Here is a 19,206-nt window from a genome sequence, read left to right on the forward strand (position 1 = left end):
CTGTATTATATTGCTGTGGTTGAAACTCACCTGCTGGTGTTTCCTTTCCATCTCGACCAACTCTCCCTCCACCTTAGTTTGCTTCTCCTTCACCTTCACCAGTTCCTCATCTTTAGCCTGCATCTCCTCCTCCTGCCTGGTCACCTGCAGCAGAGGCTTCACCTGCAGGTACAGATGGAGGATGGTCCCTACTGATAAATCTGACCACTTAGTAGAAGATTAATGACTTCTAAAGGCAAAAACATGGGCTCTGTTGCACAAACACCCTTCACAGCATACAGGCAAACATTTATACATGTTAACAAGCACGCACCTTAGTGAAGAGTCTCCACCACTGCCAGTGACGCAGCTTCAAGTAGGCAGCGCAGTTCCTCTGGAGAACCTTCAGAGCGCTCAGCTGCTGCTGCTTCTTAGCAAAGGCCCTGAAGCATTACAGCAAGAGAAGAGGAGAACAAAGACAGAGTTGTATGATCAAATATATAGAAATTATTCTATTTCTGTTGGGGGTTGAGTGAATCAAATGCAAGACAGCAGTGGTAGAGCAAGCCTTACTTGCGTGCCAGATATCCCCGACAGACGGCCTGGAAGTAAATGATGATGTCAGTGATCTTCAGGTCCCTCTCTTCCTCCAAGTGGGCCAGGACTCCAGCCCTGAAGAAGATCTTACTCTGACCGATACGGAACAGGTTGCCGTCCAACTCCAAGGCTCGAATCTATTAAAGACAGGGAGAGCCACTGAAGGTGAAAAGGTAAAGGGCCAGGTAGGAGGTAACTGAAAGAAATATTGCTTCTCAATTCTTTATTTAGATATTTATCTGTTGTCTCACATAAATAACATCTTATAATAATAAAATGAGAAATGATAATAATAAAGGAAGGCAAGTGTTTCTGATGTGAGTCGAGACTGGGACCCAAGTCCTTACCATTCTCTCACAGGCCTGCTTGCCATCCATAAAGCCTTTGGGAATGGCATTAGGAGTGAGTATCTCATACCTGCACAACGAGCAGAGTGAGAAATACATCATGAGGACAGACGGTAACTTAGATAATGTTAAAGTGCAGCTCCATGTACCTCTGTCTAAACTCCTGGAAGACGATACGGTTGGGGAAGCCCTGTCTGCAGATACGAATCCCCTCTAGAACGCCGTTACACCTCAGCTGGTCCAGAACGAGGTGAGGGTCCAGTTTACCAGCCTGCAGGGGGAGGGAGGAGAAAAAAGAGATGAGGAGGAATATGTAGATGTATGGGTAAAGATTCTGTTAAAAAAAAAATTGGAACTTGAATAAGGCCTATTTTAATTTGGATTTAAGTAACATCTGTGACCAGGACAAACTCTACTATGTATCTGTCCTCCTTTTTAGCATATACACTACTCACGAAAAGTTAGGGATATTCGACTTTCAGGTGAAATATATGGAAAATGTAAAAAGTGAATGCTACAGTGATATTATATCATGAAAGTAGGACATTTAAGTAGAAGCATGCAATGGTAATTTTATTCATCTTAAACAATTTATTGAAAGAAAATCTAACAACAGTGGTGGGTATACCACAACAAAAATTGTGTGTCTCAATAAATTGGGATGTGGCCAAAGGACGTCCACTCCTCTCCTTTCTGTGACTCTTCCAGTCTCTGTATCACTGTTACAACCTCCTGATGACACTCTGTGACCCTCTAAGCTCAGTGAACACCTCCGTCTGAGGACTTCCTGTTTGAAGCCTCCAGTGTTGAGGTGCTGCTGATCAAATGTTAGGTGTCGTCTTGGTCTCATGATGTCAGAATGTGAACAGCATGATGAGGAGGACTGTTTAAATACCAATTCTAACTGAAGCAGGAAATGTATTGGTCGATTCATGGATCAAACCTGTTATGAATTTTGCTGTTAAGCTTCTTGTTAGAGAACAGCAACTTGTGCAAAAAGTACTGAAACACTGAACAGTTGGACATGTGCATTCAAAAGTTTAGAGAAGGTCACATTAAGTTCACCTGGAAAGGTTAGAATGCATTTTAGGTTCATCCTGAAATTTCACCTGAAAGCCAAATATCCCTAACTTTTTGTGAGTAGTGTAAGTGATTCTTGCCATCATTTGCAGTCATTAAAAACAGTACTAATCATCAAAACACACCCCCAGAATATATTGCTGATTGCAGACTAATATACAGTGGACTAAAAACTGCATTTGAAATCAAAACTCTTCTACCTTCCTTAGGTCAACAGATTTAGTGGAGCACATGCCAGCTGGACCAAATCGGCGAGTGTGAAAACTCACCCTTTTCTCGTGGTTGGGGATGATGCAGCGGACAAAGTTAGGATTGGTGTTCCTCAGTGTGGCCATCAGCTTGGATAACTGCTCCTTGTACAGCTGTCCCACAGTGCGGAACATGCCCTTCTTGGTCTTGTAGGCGGCACCGAACGCTGTCTCATTCATGCCTGCAACCTGGTCCAGACCCACGATTCGGTCAACTGGTGATGAAAAATAAGATGAAGAGAAAGGAGTGTGAATCTGTTGTGTGTACAGTACACATGAATGTAGAAAAGAGAAAAGCCAACAAAATGATGTGTTGGGAAATGTTGCCAATAAAGGTTGAGCATGGTTTGCTCTTTTCTAGTTTTCTGATAAACTATGAAGACAGACAATGATGTCACACCAGCTGTGACCACAGACCACCAACTGGTTTGATATTATAGGAAACAAAACATTTTGCAGACACACAGAGCTGGTTTCTCTCAGCCAGTCAACTCCTGGACAATCCTTCATTAAAAGACGATTTTAAAGCAGGATCTACCAGACTGGAGTCCACCATGAAGCAGTAGAGGACTTAATACAGCCAGGACACTGAAACAAACTCATGTGACATACATTGGAATATTGCTTAAACACAAAGGTTATCTGGCTATTTCATATCAACCACTGGATTAAATCTAAAAGTATCTCAACAAATAGAAAACAGCAATTAGCACGATTATTACATTGATTTATTTCCTTCATGTTTGGACATTCAGATATGCATGTATATCTTTTTCTATTTTTTGCCAGTTTAGACCAAAGAGAATCAATAGTCAATCAGACTTCCTGCTTTACGGGCATCTTGTTGGGCCAGTAAACCTCCGTTACATCATCCCAACCGTCCACACAAAGAAAAATAATCTTAAACACTCCTTGTGTGTGCGCACCAGAACAAAACAGGGACACACTCAGAGAAAAGCAACTCCACAGCACTCCTAGAGGTCAAAAACTCTACAGGGAACCTTTAAACATCTTCCATCATAGATTTTCTTCTAAGATGAATAAGATTAATGATACAGAGTTGGATCATGGACAAGAGTTGGATCACATATCTGGCGTGCAGGTTTCTCAGATATTCCATTCTTTCAGTACTTCTAAATGTCAAAACTACTGTAAAAAAGCAGAAACTAAAACCAATTCGGGTTCAACTTCCTCTTTTTCCTCAAAATTAATATGGACATTGCTATTTCTTTCATCTACTGTTAGTTCTGACACGTGCTCTGGGTTAAGCCTGTTGAATGCAATTAAGACTGTATAGTCACTGGGATCATTTTGCAATATGACTGTCAGGGGACCACCAATTACTGCAGTTTTTAGGTGTAAAGACAGTCTTTCTAAGCATGGCTTCCCACCAATCCAGTTCCTCTGTTGTACCATTTTAGCTGACAAAAGGCCTGAAAGCATTTTCAAAATTCAGATCAGGCAAATGTCCAGTTAGAATATTTCTTGTCCCAGATTTTCAGCTTTTTGACAATGACTGTATCAACCTCTTTACTGTTGTGTTTTTTAGCATGATCATAAGAAAAAATGCCTTACCTGGCTTGCAATTCAAGCAATAGTTGTTGGAATAATTATAGCGGCAGTAAGCCACCAGCATTCATGGAAGAATGAAATGCTTTAGTATCAGAGGTTTTCAGTACAAGAGGAGCAAAGCCATGCAAAGCCAGTGGGGAGTTTTTAGGTTGCACAGTGCAGCCAGGACAGGACAGGGAACCAATGATCCTTGCAGTGCACAAGATGAGGAGAAGCCAGTGGTACATGGAGGTTAGGTGTTACTATCATTCACCTGGAGCTTCATGGAGCCCAGACACATTGTCATAGAAAGAGGCTCTCTGAAACGTCTGAATGTCTACAACAACAGAGACACGGACAGAGAAAGAGGACAGGAGAGTGAGAGAGAAAAGTAGGTATGCAAACACATACACCCATAATTCAAACACCCACAGACACTTAAAGTTTCACAAGCATTGATTAACTGTTAAAAAAAAGACAGAAGAACAAGTGTAAGTTTATTTATACACATATTATTAAAGCCTTGTTATCATTCAAAGCTGAAAGATTAGTCCAGAAAGTGTTATAAGCATTTTGGTGTCCACCTGACCTGTCTGTGATTCCATGATAGCAAATCTCAAATTAAAGCTTTCAAGGCTGATTGAAATATCAACAGTGTACTCGCTTGGGGAGAAAATACAGGATTAGCAATAAATCCATCACTGGATGTCCTGGCTGTGGTTTACCTCGATTACACCTGATGTTTTTGCTGGCAAAACTCATCCTGCATAAGAGAAATCACGAAGCACACTACTGAATGAAACAGGAAGTATGAATGAATGAATCTTTAATATGAGATTCACTTATTTATGATATGCTATATATAATGAGTCTGCAGCCATACTACAGGCTCTTTAAGGCTATATTTAGACACATCTGTGCTTTGAGCTAAATGCTAACACCAGAATGCTAACATACTCACAGTGACAACGTTAACATGCTGATGTTTAGCAGGTTCAGCGTTATAATGTTCATAATCTTAATTTAGCGTTTAACATATGCATTAATTCGCATTAAACAACATAAATTACAGCTAAGGCCGTAATTACAGAATGTCTGTAGAAAACTTCATGGCAATTTATCTAACACTTGATGAGATATATCAATCTGGACAAAAGTGGTGGGCCAGTATCATCATCAATAAAGCTAATAAAACCCAAAATAGAGGACAAAAATGCTTTCCTCTCATGTATTCACTCCACAATAAGCATGATGTGTAAGATCCTTCTAAACTGATGCAGATAAAAGTAGGCTTATTTTGAATCTACACAGTACATTAAATTGTATGTCAACATATTTTTGCACAATTAAAAACTTGATGAGCTCCAATGCACCAAAAAAATCTGAAGAGACTCACCGTCTTTCCAGAGCTCAGCCACAAACTTGTCGGTTGACTGGTGCAGCAGTGTGGCCACATTGTCATTCAGGGGATCCATGTTCTTCATAAGCCATTCATCAGCTTTATAGTCCACCTTAAGAAACACAGTGATCCCTCAGTGTTATTTTAGTGGTTGGACAACAAACTGTTTCAATGCGTTTCTCTCAAAAATCTCAGCATTTAGAAACTATGTTCATTTATCGTAACAAATGACAAAGGTGAGAATACTTTCAAAGCACTGGCCTGCACTTAAAACCCTAGGAGGCTAAGATGTTTTGTACAGTATGAACCAACAGTTATAATTTGGATACTCGAGGTTTGGCATCGCAACAGCGAAAAAAAGGAAAATAACTCAGCATCAAATCAGATTTCATTCATGAACTTTGCTACATGTCATCCAGCTGTTTTCCTTTCATCAGTGTTATGCCCCAGTGGCAAGTGTGTAAAAGAAAGAATGTTTTAAAAATACACTCTGAGAGGACTGGCTTCCAGTCTCTGATTAACTGCTGCTGCTCTGTTGCTTCACCTGTCTCCAACAGTCTGTGTAATGTCTTAAGTGACAGCTAGGTTCTGGCTCGAGCGTTTCCAAATACCACATAGATGTTTTATCTTACAGGCAAAACCAGATGTGCTGGATGTGCTATGTGGGACCATAAAATGAGCGGTTTACATCGAACAGTAATATACAATGCTGACATAATAATAATAAATTACATTGTTGGGTTATATCTCAACCAGCTGGTATTTGCACAGGGGTCAAAATAAAGACTTAACATTATTTACACATTATATTTGACTGACAGCACAGTCGGGTCTTAGTGGACCATAGTGTGTTGATGGGATTAGTCTCTGTAACATGATGATGATGATATTACAAAGAGTGTTGGATTAGAGTGGAACATAATAAGTAATTGACAAGGTCGGCAACCTGAGATGAGGAATGTAAGATCTCCATATGGGTTTCATCAGAATCCTGGAAAAGCAAACTCACAATGTTTGCATTAATTTTTCTCTTCAATATCAATCTGTCATGCAGGATTTATTTGATGAAGTTCAAATTAAATGCTGGTTCCAATACTGAATAATGGATGAATGTTTGTCATGGTAAGGCTCAGGTACAGACCTAATGTTTAGACTCGACTGACAGATGCTCTTCACTGTATCCATAAAACACACGTGCAAGATGCAAAAAAGAGAAAGATAAACCTAATCTAACTGTCACTCTGGGGACGAACTCATCTTTCGTGTTGCGACTGACAAGCTGGAATGTTGTGGAGTTGCGTTTTCTCTTTCCAGATGGCAGACCATCACTTAAAGGTGAAAGTTGAAAACCTCTGTTATGCAACCACCAGCCACCAAAAACTAAATCTCACACCAATGTGAACCAGATGTGGGTTTCCTGCAGAAAGCAATACGACAACTGGGCTATTGTTTTCAGGCAGTGACCTGGTTAACGGCGCCCTCGGAGAAGCACAGTCTGTGTCACAGAGAAAGGCTTCAAAACAGGTCAGAGACAGAGTTGTTGCATAAGGTAAACATCGATCAATCTGAAGCTATAAAGCAAACATGGATAACGGTTTTCAAGTTTTAAGGTTTTATGAGCTGCCTTTTAGAGTAGCATAGTTAAGTAGTAGGTCCAACCAACTACCTTCCCCAAGACAGCAGTCAGAATGCAAGACACCGTAATGGGCCTGTAATACATACCCTCCCTGCGTAGTGAATGATGCAGAAGTCAGCTTTGTCCTTGAGCTGACGTGGCTTCTGAAACTTGGTGTGAGTGCCCTGCTCCTGGAGCACCTTGTCTATAAAGGTCTTGTCTGTGGCTTTAGGAAACCAGCACTCCTCATCCAGCAGAGCGAGGATACCAGGGGGGTTAGTCTGAGGACAGAGAATTCATTTAACACATATATTCATACGCAGACACATACGATCACACAGAGTCACAGATAAAGAACACTGACCGGCCTCTCAATGAGGTCGATGCAGGGCTGCAGGTCCAGGCCAAAGTCGATGAAGCTCCACTCGATGCCCTCCCTCTGGTACTCCTCCTGCTCCAGGATGAACATGGTGTGGTTGAAGAGCTGCTGGAGCTTCTCATTGGTGTAGTTGATACACAGCTGCTCAAAGGAGTTCAGCTGAAAGGAAAAGTAAAGCAAAGTCATGCTTGTTAGTTATGGTGACATGTTTTCTAGTTAATCATTCTATGAATGTGATTATTTTTCTTTAGGTGGCCTTTGGTCCCCATGACTTGATTAAAACAATTCAAGATTCAAACGACAACCAGGATCAAGTGTAAAAGAACAAAAATACAACATCTAAACGATAATTAAAGCAGCACAATCCACACCTCAAAGATCTCAAAGCCAGCGATATCTAAGATGCCGATGAAAGACGCCCCCTGGCGTTTGGTCCTGTCCAGGGCCTTGTTGATGCGGTGCACCAGCCAGCGGAACAGCCGCTCATACGTTGCCTTGGCCAGGGCTTCAACAGCAAAGTCAGCCTACGGAACAATCAAAGGCCACAGGACCAGGAAGAGTAACCATGTTAGGCATACATAACCCACTGAGACAAATGGTTCAAACATAAAAATATGTACTTTGTATTGCCACTATAGTTTGGAGCATTGTTGATTAAAGGGCAAACCACTAGGAAGATCTTATGACTCATGAGTTGCCAAAAGTGACGTGTACTATAAACATGTCGAAGCACAGATATAAATTGGAAGTCAGCTTTTCCATTTTTGATGTTTTCACTCATTCAATGGCTAAAAATGAATAAACATGGAATACAAGCATTATCCCCATTGATGGAGTCAGATGGCACTTTACCTGTTCTTTGGTCTGTGCCTTCTGTACGTAGTCTCGTCCAACTTTGATCCTCGGGGTGAGAATCGCTCTTGTGAACTCCATAACATTCATTCCCAGCAGGTGGCAGAGTTTCTGTGCCACTGGGAGTGCGAGAAGGCAGGAAGCATGTAACTTGTTGCTTGATATAAATGTAGACTTCACACTGGTTCACATGTGAATTTCATTAGAAAAACAAATTTGTGTTTTCCGCTATCCTCAAAAATCAAATAAACGTATCTGAAAGCAACACTGCCTAAATCTGTTTTAATAATCCATTACATACAACTATATCCAAAGTCTGCATGTGCTAGCTGGATATCAGTATAAAGGTAAGATTAGTTTGTTTAAAGTGTCTGACCCAAAGACAGCAGACTAGCTCAATTTTATATTCATTAGGCTCTCTTCTTTCTTGTACTGAGAGGTATGTGCCTACAGTATACTCCAGCCTGCAGGAGCATCTGATGGTGCTGACATGATCCAGACATTACAAGCATTCCAATGCCAAGAGACACACAGTCTGCTTCAGTGTAATCATGTTTCTAATAAAGCATGAGCTCTCAGTGAGAACGACAAGTGTGTGAGTATGTCTGTACGTAGAAATGATGATCTGTTTACCACCACCTGTTGCGGTGAGGCTGAGGTCGTCTCATTTTCTGAATTCATGTGTCATGACCGGCACTAGCGAGGAGGGGTGTGTTGCACTTTGACTGGATGTCAGATGTTTACCTGTGTTCTCAGGCATGGAGGCCTGATCAGTGTTTCTCTCCTTCTTAAAAACAATGTTGCCAAACTGCAGCACTGCAGAGACCACCTTCAACATGCCTGGCAAGGATAAGATAACACTTTATTGATCCTCTGGGGGTAACGGTAGAGAAGGAGAGGAAACAAAGGAATGTAATTACAGAAAGGAGAACAAGAATGTACTGGTTACTGTACATTTCAGGGTACATCTGGAAGCACTACTCACAGACAATCTCGTCGTGGGAGAAGCTCATGATGTGCATGGCATCAAGTGTCTCCTGGAAATTATCCTTGTCCTGCTGGCCAGGGATGGGAATGTTACCGTTTGACAGGAAACGGTAGTTGTTAAAGCCTTCGAGGAGCAGGTCCGCTGGAGAAGGAAAAGCAAAGAAAGGTGATGCTTTTCAAATTAAATTCTGGATTGAATTTTAATCTGTCTTCATATTCAAGCATTTAGTTTCACATTTTTTTGCAATGGACCATGATGCATGACGATTTTGCCCTTGAAATGATCAATTTAAATGATTGTTTGATGGTCAGAAAATGCTCAGATTGCCGTGAGGTATGTGTTACATTTGCATCAAGGCAATTCAAAGTGGGTAAGTGAGGGAGGGATCGGGGGACCTTTAAAATCCACTAGTTCAAGAGAGAAATATGCTGTAAAGTGTTTCTCTTGAAATGTCTAAACATGTTCTGCATCATCATGAAACAATGTATTAAAAGGCTAAATTAACAGTTAATGAGAGACAAAATTCACTTGGCCTGTGCTAATTTAAACCAGCTTTCTTTAGCCCCTTTCCTTCCCTAAAGCAAACTGGCACAAACATGAAACCCTGCTGTCATTGCTTTGTATCTGTGTTTATCCTGATTACTTCTATCAGCACATTTCAGACACTCACTTCGGAGATGCTCTCCAGCCCCTGCCAGCAGGCGGTAGAAAATGTGGAAGGTCCTCTCATCTTTGGCCTGTCTAATGGCCCTGGACTTCTCCAGAAGGTCTGAGAGCAAAGGTTAAGGACTGACCAGGTCGTCACAATGTGAAAATCAGTAAACTGACACTGTCATGCTAAGGTAACTATGAGGAAAAAATGGCCGCTTTGTTGTAAAATTTCTGCTCATGAAGAACAAGTCAATCCAGCCACATAAATTATTTGACTATAAGTTTTACTGCAGCATGCACGCACTTAATGATAAGTGTTTTCAGGAACCGTAGCTACTTCTGTTTTAATACATGAACTGAAGAATCAAATCTTTATTATTGTGCCATGTTGCAACATAGAAACATCATTCTGAGGAGCAGTATCCATTATCTTCCTCAGCAGGCATAAATACACGTGAATAAAAATGAGGAATAACAATAAAACCTGGTTTCTTAAGAGCGAGCTCTCTCGCTCCGTCTGGGGACGGGAATGGCATTCTTGTGGTTAAACACAAGCCGTGGTGAATCGTCCAGCCTAACCGCTGCTCTCAGCTCTAGACTCTATGAGTGCCCTGTCTTTTAGCTCTCTTTGCTGTGTTTGAAACAATCCTTCGACCCTTTGCTCCTTCAGCCTGTCCAAGTAATGAGGATACAAGTTTCAATGTTGGCCCCAACAATGTAGCCTGTCACGTCAAAGTTGATTCTGATGAACTTCCCCTGTAGGAAACAAGACACAAATTTTTGTTAAAAACAGTTGTTGGACCTGTTGTTACTTCTCAAGTTAATCTAAAAAGGCATTGTTTTTCTGCACTGTAGGTGTGAGAGCATCTGTCGTATATTTCTTCTTCCTTTGGGCAAAGCTGCATTTTAATACCACTTTGTGGTTTCTTGCAGATGACAGAGACACAGTGGAGAGCAGAATGCCTATATTAGGAAAAGCCAGGTTAACATGTCAGAAAGAATCTCAGGCATGTCTGTGGTTTCCTGGCAGTGAATGTGAGTACGTAAGTGTGTGTGAATATGTGTGCCCATCTGTCCACTGCTCTTTACGGCTTCTCAACTGAGACAGTCAGTGATTCATGAGGAATGAACACCACGGTGGTTAATCTTGACCACATGCTCATACAAAATGCTTAGAGCGACAAATGTTGATTCCTGTAACTAATCACAAGATCAGAGGACAAAATATCAAAAACATCAGCCCACTTTATAATACTGAAGTGTTTTTTAGTAATTTGTTAGAGAATTAAGGCTTATGAACACAAGACCTATGAACAAAATCAGTGTTTTAAACAAATATTCTTAAATTACATAATTGAAATTAATAAGCCACAAAGGAAATATGAAATTATTATTACTATTCATCGACATTTTGGGAAATGGGAATACATAATCGCTCTCTGGTGAAGTTAGCAGCCAGTTAGCTGAGCTTCACACAAAGACTGACAATGGGGAACCAGCCAGCCTGCTTCTGGTCAAAGGTAACAAAAATCCACCCACCAGCACCTCTAAAGCTCACTAAGTAACACGATATATCTTGTTTGTTTGATCATTCAAAAACCTGCATGAAAATGGCATGGTGGATTTTAAAGGGGTTATGTGCCGGACTTTTTCTTGGCAGGGAGCAGTAACTTCCTCTAGTCCCTGCCGGTTGCCTGACCAAGACGTAACATTTAATAAGTTAATTAGCAAACTATAGAGGTGCTGGTAGGTATAATGCTTTCCACTTCAAGCCAAGCCAGGCGAGCTGTTTCGAGCGAGCTGTCTTTATGCTAAGCTAAGAACCAGCTGGTGGCTGGATCTTCATACAGTAAATCAGTTTACTTCAGTTTAAACGATGTGGAAATAAGGACAATTGAAAAAGTAAAATATGAAAGCTACATGGAACCAAACTTCTAATAAAACATTGTTTGTGGGTTTAAAGATGTCCAAGTAAACATTACTATGTACATATCTGTTAAGGAAAATATAAACTGCACTCATATCATGAGTTTACATTATTTTCTGTTTCCTGTCTTGATGCTTTCGGTACACATGTTTAAATGAAGAGAATGACCATTCAAACACAAACGATGAACTCACAAAGCGAGATGAGTTGTCATTTTTCACCGTCTTGGCATTGCCAAAAGATTCGAGGATGGGGTTGGCTTGCAGGAGCTGGCGCTCCAACTCACCCTGTGGAGAGAGACAGAGAGGTAAGAAGCCAAACAGCCGTCAAACGTTTCCAATGCCTGGCACAACGTAATGAATCTTTTATCACATTTTTCTGTGTGCCAAAACATACACAAGCTGGTCAATTCTTCATAACAGAACAACTACACAAAAATTTGCTACACCAATCTTTTAGACAGTCAGCAATTTATCATGGCTCTGCTGGCTGTACTTATGTAAACTACAGTACAATGCGATTTTTGTCAGGGGAACTCGACAATTTTTAAGGGCCAAGACAACCAGATACTTTGACAGAACTCGCAAAACCACAAAGGCAATATAGCGAGTGTGTTTCGACTCAAACGTGAGTGCTTACTGTGGGTTGTTGAGTGAGAACCTTCTTCCTGCCTGCACATTCCTATGGTTGTGATGATATACCCTATACATCCAGAGACTGTGCCACCGCAATGGTAATGATGGCTTCCTCCCAAATCTCAAAACCTGGGTTGATAGGTGGTTGGGACGTTCCCTACAGCCTCTGAAACCTCCACTTCCTCTACACATGACACAGTCGCCTCTATCGAAGGGCACTGGCAGTGCAGAAATAGCCCTTACAACAGATCGGATCCCGCATAGATCTGACTCCAGGATACTCCTCTGGACACTGACTGCCCACGTGGAACAAAGCAAGTTTTTGCTGCCTGGCTGGCTGATGCTATAGGCCAGCCAGAAATGGCTATAGAAGGAATCATGGGACTACCACTAGATCTAATTTGAGTTGCTAAACAGAAAGCAAGAAAAGAGAGACTGACAGAAAGAGCATCCCCTATGTTTGGCGCATCAGAGAGAAGAAAGAAGGTGACTGAGTGGTGTCCTGCAATTCTGACCTCTGTCAGAATTGATCAGTATGACATTAGGAAATGATGAGGAAACAGGGCGCAGAACAGAAGTTTTCTGACTGACAAAGTTGAACTCTACACACCAAGTTTTATTGCTCTGGCCAAACCTATGGGCTAGACATGGAAATGTGATGTAAAGCGCCCTTGTGCTACATCTGTCTGAATATGTTGATACCTGAATGCAGGAATGCTCCAGGAAAACTCATCTGTCCTGACAGACCTGGTTTTTACTGAAAGAGATGAGGAGTAACAATCCTCCACCACATCTTCTTCCTTTGTCTTTCAGCCTCTAAATAACATAGAATAGCACAGAAACCAGTGCATGTACTCCTGTATAACTAAAGAATGAACAGGTGATCCCATCTGTTTTTTTCTCTAAGAGAAATATGAAAGACTGCTCCCCTCTGGCTTTACCTCCACTACTCAGTTTCAACCCTCTTCACCTCCTTCCAAACCTCCCTTCTCCACCATATCCTCCACCTCCCTCGGTCCCTGCTTCGACATTCCTCTGGCCTGTGCTCAGAGGCAGCCCTAATGCAGCGCAGAAGGGAAGCAGCGTTAAGGAGGTCAGTGTGGATGGTGTACTCTGGCAGGGGAGCACCGAGGGCCTGAGTTACAGCTACTCACTCTCAGCTACTGAAATGCAGCATATTAAACAGGCGTTCACCCGTATTGTGTGTGCACAAAGCTGCAGGATATAGGTTTCAGCTACGACTCTGCTTCTATGGTTATTAGATTTACTGAGGACACAGAAACATCAGGTTTCAGTTTAGGGGAGAAAGGAAAATAGCTACCGGATAGATCAAGCGGGGAAAAGGTGAGCCAGAAAATATCACATTTTCTTTAGAGCACACGAGAGACAGAAATCAGCAGAGTCTCATGTGTGTTATTTCTGGGACAAAACATTGTGGATTAAAATCTGAAAATCCAGGCTGCAACATCCACATGGAAACATAGCCTGTGTTTGGTTATTGACTTGCAGCAAAAGCCACGTTTGGATTGAAGGACACAACTGGTTACTGGAATAATATTATCACAGCCAAGGCTACAGAAGAATGAATTATTAACTAAAATGCTCTTCAAACTACATACATGCATCTAGTGTACATCACCAATGGAAAACATGCATGAACATATGAAAGATTTGATCAGTGGCCATCACGTTTCATCATCCTTGATATCTGATTACATACGTGGGCATGTAGTATCATGTATTTATGTCACTAAAATGCAAAAGATGAAGCTTGGCATCAAACATTAGAGGACAGATGTTTAGTGCGGCTGTGGTCTGATTTTCACACTGATTTCACAGTTCATGTGCTCTTCCTGAGGACTGAGGAGCCAACACAGAAAGGCCACACAAAGTCAGTTAATACTCGACTGGAGCTTAATGGGAGCACTTTTATTGACAGGTTTGACCCACTTTTTTGCATTTGACTGACGCATGTTTCTAATAAAACATCTCTATTTCCAGCTGCTCTAATAAACCCAAAGCAACTGATAAAACAAAGTGTTTTAGTATCATGAGCCTGCTGGTTTAATGGAAGGTTCACTAGCCTTCAAATAATCATGTGAGAAGACTGAGTCAGCACAAACAAATACCTCATAAAGAGAGAAGCTTAGATTAGTCTGTCAACATCATTACGGAAGCGGCAGAGGAGCATGCACATACACACAAACACCAGAAAGGACCACACACTCTTTTTGAGAAAGCGGGAGATGCACTTGCCTGGAGCTTGAATGCTTTGGGAGATTCGGGCTGTTTGTTATGGATAAACAAATGTAAGTGTTAAAACCTGAAGCGCTTATGTCAGACACAAGCTGCAGAAAAAAAAGAACACCAGTACACACTTAGCCCAACACTGGGGACACTCGCAGAATGGCTCTGGATGACATGAAGCAGGAGCAGAGACCAGTGATGCTTTATTAAAATCTATTCTAGCTGTGGATTAAGACACAACCTGTTATCTGTTGAAAATCAAAACTAATAGAAAACAGTAGCATTGTAATTCATAAATTGAATAGTTTGACATTTCGGTAATTACGCGTATTCATTTTCTGGCGATAAGATGATCGATACTACTTTCATGTCTACATGGCAACTTGTTAACTTGATCTATGCAAAAGCTGTAGTGCCATTTTATGGGCTGTTATCTGCCAGACTATTTCTTGGGTCTGAGCAGTTGCCAGGCAACCAGTAGAAGCTCCAGGAAGTTAATGGTCCCAAGATACTGTTTTTAAACAGATTAAATAAATGAGATATAACACGTTAATTCCTGAGTTTTAATGGTGCTGGTAGGTGGATTTTGTTATCATTGGACAGAGACAAGCCATCTGTTTGCAGTCTTTCTGCTAAGCTAAGCTAATCGGCTGCTGGCTGTAGCCTCATGTTTAACAAACAGATCTGAAAGTGCTATTGATCTGATCACGCTTGTCTGGTGTCTAACGTCCACTAGAAAATGTCAAACTATTCCTTAAAATGTAGTTATGATGTGTAGAGGTAATTAACAAATACCAAGGATAGTTTAAATGGGATGTATTTGAGAGGAGAGGAGAGGAGAGGAGAGGAGAGGAGAGGAGAGGAGAGGAGAGGAGAGGAGAGGAGAGGAGAGGAGAGGAGAGGAGAGGAGAGGAGAGACTGAAGGCCCATGCTTAGCCAAGGATAGAGTAGGAATAATGTATGCAGTGGGGCTCTCACAGGAATGTTTTGGTCTTTGCGTCCTTTGTGTGACGAGGCAACGTGGGCCAGGTACTGGATGACCTTCTTCGTGTTCTCAGTCTTGCCAGCGCCTGATTCACCTCTGGAAACAAAGGGGATAGACAGCATGGGTATACACATGGACAGACAGGGGGAGCAAATGTCTGTGTGAACAAATAACGAGTTTTCAGTTTCTGTCTTTCTCATCACTTCCAACAAAAAAATTACAAAACCCTTCGTTTGCAATCACGAATTACAGGGTTTTAGTCATGAGGCATAGCCACATTACAGGAAATAATCTCTGTGAGTTGCCCACAATTTAGCAAGACAAAACAGACAAAACACCCAAACCAACATAACTCACACTCATCATTATGGTGGTCAAGAGAGATTGGATAAGCCCCAAGGCAAGTATAAACAGCAGGAGAAGGAGAGAGTGAACGACCATCAGACTATCTGTTGTTGTTTTCTAAATCCATCCTTTTGGCTGTTTTACTAGAGAACACTGCGGTTTAGTGGGCCAGTCTCCGAAGTTTCCAGGCTCTGCTTTAGGACCGTCTCTAATGATAGCTGTGTCCAGGCAGGGCCGTCCACAGCTCCCACAGTCCGGACCCAGAGCCCAGAAAACCAGGGCCAACACCAAAACCAGGCCAGCAACACTGCATCTAGCTACATACCAGTGGCTTTAGTCTAGCTGGCTATTAGCTCTGCTGCACATGGAGCATGGCAGTTTTAGCTGTCGCATTAGAATTCGACGGGCGCGTCCTCGAGCACAAGATAGAGACATAGCAATATAGGTCAAGTTAGTTACACATCCCAGTTTGGCTTGATGTCTTCATAGTTTTACAGGAGTAATATTTGAATCACAATTCACAGAGTTCCCCACTTATAGACAAGATGGGAACATGCCGGGTTACAGGGTCACTCTCTCCCAACTCTTATACATCAGACAGTCAACAGTGTGCTCAAATCTGAAGTGAGAGATTCTACAAGTTGTCAGTCTTGGGCCGCTCCCTGTTCTGTTCTTTGGAGCACAACATGTAGACATAGGCTTGTGTTTATGGTCAGCTTTTAGAGCATCTTTTTACATCTGACTGCAGTGACCTACTTCACCCTTTAAAATTCTGTTTTTCATTCGCAAATTTAATTTTTCTCTTTCTACAGAAGGTATATAGTAGTGGTAATTGGTGCCAAATGTTATGCCATTATAAGAGCATAAAAATAATTGAATTATCAAAATCAATACATTATTGCAATGTTGATACTTTCTGAATATTAGAGGTGAAGTGTATTATGATTACTCCCCAGCCTCAGTGCCTTTTAACGTGCTTTAAATCCTTTTAGATTGTCCGCTAAATCCCCTGGGTAGGTTCACCCAAAGCACCCAAAGTTTCATTTTGTATAATGAAAACTTTTTTTATTTTTTTTATTTGACAGACTTTATGAAAATCCGTAATAAGGAAAGCACACTCAATTCTATTTTGAGGACAAAATTACGTTTTCCTTGTTTCCTGTTACAAACACTGATAATTTTAAAAAAAGCCTGTTTTTCGTTTCAGAGTAGGAAATCGATTAAAAAGTTGTAGATGAAAGTACAGATCTTGCATAAACACAGGTTGTGAGCTGCCCTCTGAATAAATATTAAGACCATGTGATGCAACATCTCTTCAGTGAAACTGTGGTTTTGGCAAGGGAAGATAACAAAAATGAGATTAAATTAGATCAAACCATGTTAATCTCAGGAAGGGAATTTTGCATGAAGATGACAAAAGAAAGGTTATAGTGGAGTTTCTCTCATTCTGTCTTTCAGTCTTCTATACTGGATTAATATAGGTGTATTTACAATGATGAGGAAGCTTCTCCAGGTGACCACACTACTTACTTAACACCAAAAATGGCTTCAGTGTCACCAACAGGGGGTGTAGTTTTCATATTTTAGGATATATTATGCAACAGCTCTGTTTGCTGGCAGAGTCAACTCAAGCCACACTGACAGAGTGTGGCACTTAATTACTCTCTGCCAAAGGAGTTGAAGGCAGGGCACCAAACCGCACTCATAACTCCCTCAGTATTGGGTAGAGCTGCTGCACAACCCAGTTTCCGCAAAAAGCTATTTGAAACCAGTCTTTAAATAAAACAGCAGGATGATAGGAGCTGGCCAACTGACTCTGGGTGAGAGAAACATGAACGGAGATGGAGAATGGGTTAACAAAACAACAAGGAACTAAGTAATTCAGCTGTGATGATCAGTATAAAGTGCTTAAAATGCTTTTTTTTTTTACAACTCTTTGTCAGGACAAGAAGTCGGACCCGGTCTGTATTTAAGAACCCTCTTAAGGTGGAGCTATATAATAGACAGTTTCATTTTCCAGCCCATCAGCGCTGCTTTACCACCAGAACCACCTTAAAGAGCAGAACAACCATCTAGCAGAGAAACAGAGAAATGACCTGGAGAGAGGGGGACGATTAATAGAGTTAGTAGATGCAGTACTTACGTGCAAAGGATTGATTGGTCCTCACGATCTGTTAAGAGAAAACAGAAAACCACAGTCAGCATTTTTCCATCCTCTGCCTGGTTTACCCTTCATTACAACTAGAGTAATTACAAAGACGGCCTTTTGTGGTCAAACTTTTGGACTATAACAGAGAAGTCCAAATGCAATGCTGTTTTTTTGTTGGTACAGGGCACAGCATCAACATGCAAAAGGGGGGCTACAGTATGCTAGATTAGAATGTATGGTAGGATCATTTCTAAATGAAGGGATAAAGAAAGAAGGACAGGGCTGAAGAGATATTGATTTGTCCTGAGAATAACAGGAAACACTAAAGTATTGCTGTATAAATCACATTAACCCAGCGTGTGTGTGCCGAGGATATTTTACAGCCAACAGCAGATTCCTCGGCTTCCTCCATCCAGACGACCCTACAAAGCCATGCTGTGTAATGGCAATAAACTGACACCCAGAGTAGTAACTGAAGCTCTGGCACCTTTCATCACGGAGGAATTCAGACTGAAGTCCAGATGACGGGATTAGCTATGCCCACTGAAGTGTGTGACCTCTCAACTTTGAAGGTCCTGCTGTGCACTACAAAGAACTACAAAGACCAGAACCCAGAGGGAACTGACCTGTTTATCAGCTGAGAGAAACTCTAGACTATTTCTTAGGCACACTCGGAGCATGCCCCAATTTAATACACCCACGGGTGAACAACATGTCACACATATCTTTCATATCAAGAGAAGACGAATAGCTCAGTGACCTCAGTTATCGCTTTGTCAACACCATCCATCATGCTCCAAATATGTTCTTATGAACGATGATTCTTATGATTGAAATGATTTTGCTATTTAACGATATTAATTACAGAACAGGGTATATTGCATCATTAAATTATTTCTTGTACCACTTACACTTGCAGTAGCAAAAGCGGGACATTTCAACATTTTATCCAATGGTTTGAGCTTTGAACTATTTCAACCATTCACCCATAACTTTTAACTTTCAATCATGAAACCATTCATTTTAGCTGACTGATTAACCCTCTAAATTTAGAGTTTAGAGTTAATTGAGTTAAGGCTCCTGGCAACCCAGGTTGTAGAAATGTTGACAAGCGTAATTTACCTCATGAGATAATTATGGACAAACATGTAAGCGAGCAACCAACCAAACAACCAACCAAACCAACTCTAAAATGTCAGTTGAGAAACAAATAGTTATCATGTAAATCCTCA

At 41.2% G+C, this 19,206-nt stretch overlaps 1 protein-coding gene across 1 annotated transcript in view; it reads right to left on the reverse strand.

Annotated features, from left to right (window-relative positions):
• LOC139216133 (myosin-10) overlaps positions 1–19,206 on the reverse strand; it is a 50,080-nt gene that overhangs the window by 8,658 nt on the left and 22,216 nt on the right. The window contains exons 3-21 of the mRNA XM_070847169.1: positions 17,969–17,996; positions 15,474–15,576; positions 12,553–12,573; positions 11,808–11,900; positions 10,379–10,442; positions 9,706–9,804; positions 9,033–9,176; positions 8,792–8,887; positions 8,048–8,166; positions 7,567–7,719; positions 7,181–7,354; positions 6,924–7,097; positions 5,199–5,313; positions 2,273–2,466; positions 1,073–1,194; positions 924–993; positions 553–713; positions 314–422; positions 31–162 (exon numbers count right to left, since the gene is read on the reverse strand). Coding sequence (XP_070703270.1) covers positions 31–162; positions 314–422; positions 553–713; positions 924–993; positions 1,073–1,194; positions 2,273–2,466; positions 5,199–5,313; positions 6,924–7,097; positions 7,181–7,354; positions 7,567–7,719; positions 8,048–8,166; positions 8,792–8,887; positions 9,033–9,176; positions 9,706–9,804; positions 10,379–10,442; positions 11,808–11,900; positions 12,553–12,573; positions 15,474–15,576; positions 17,969–17,996 — 2,171 coding nt within the window. The remainder of the gene's footprint in view (positions 1–30; positions 163–313; positions 423–552; positions 714–923; positions 994–1,072; positions 1,195–2,272; positions 2,467–5,198; positions 5,314–6,923; positions 7,098–7,180; positions 7,355–7,566; positions 7,720–8,047; positions 8,167–8,791; positions 8,888–9,032; positions 9,177–9,705; positions 9,805–10,378; positions 10,443–11,807; positions 11,901–12,552; positions 12,574–15,473; positions 15,577–17,968; positions 17,997–19,206) is intronic.

The sequence above is a fragment of the Pempheris klunzingeri genome, chromosome 17, assembly GCF_042242105.1.
Source record: "Pempheris klunzingeri isolate RE-2024b chromosome 17, fPemKlu1.hap1, whole genome shotgun sequence".
Lineage (NCBI taxonomy): Eukaryota > Metazoa > Chordata > Actinopteri > Acropomatiformes > Pempheridae > Pempheris > Pempheris klunzingeri.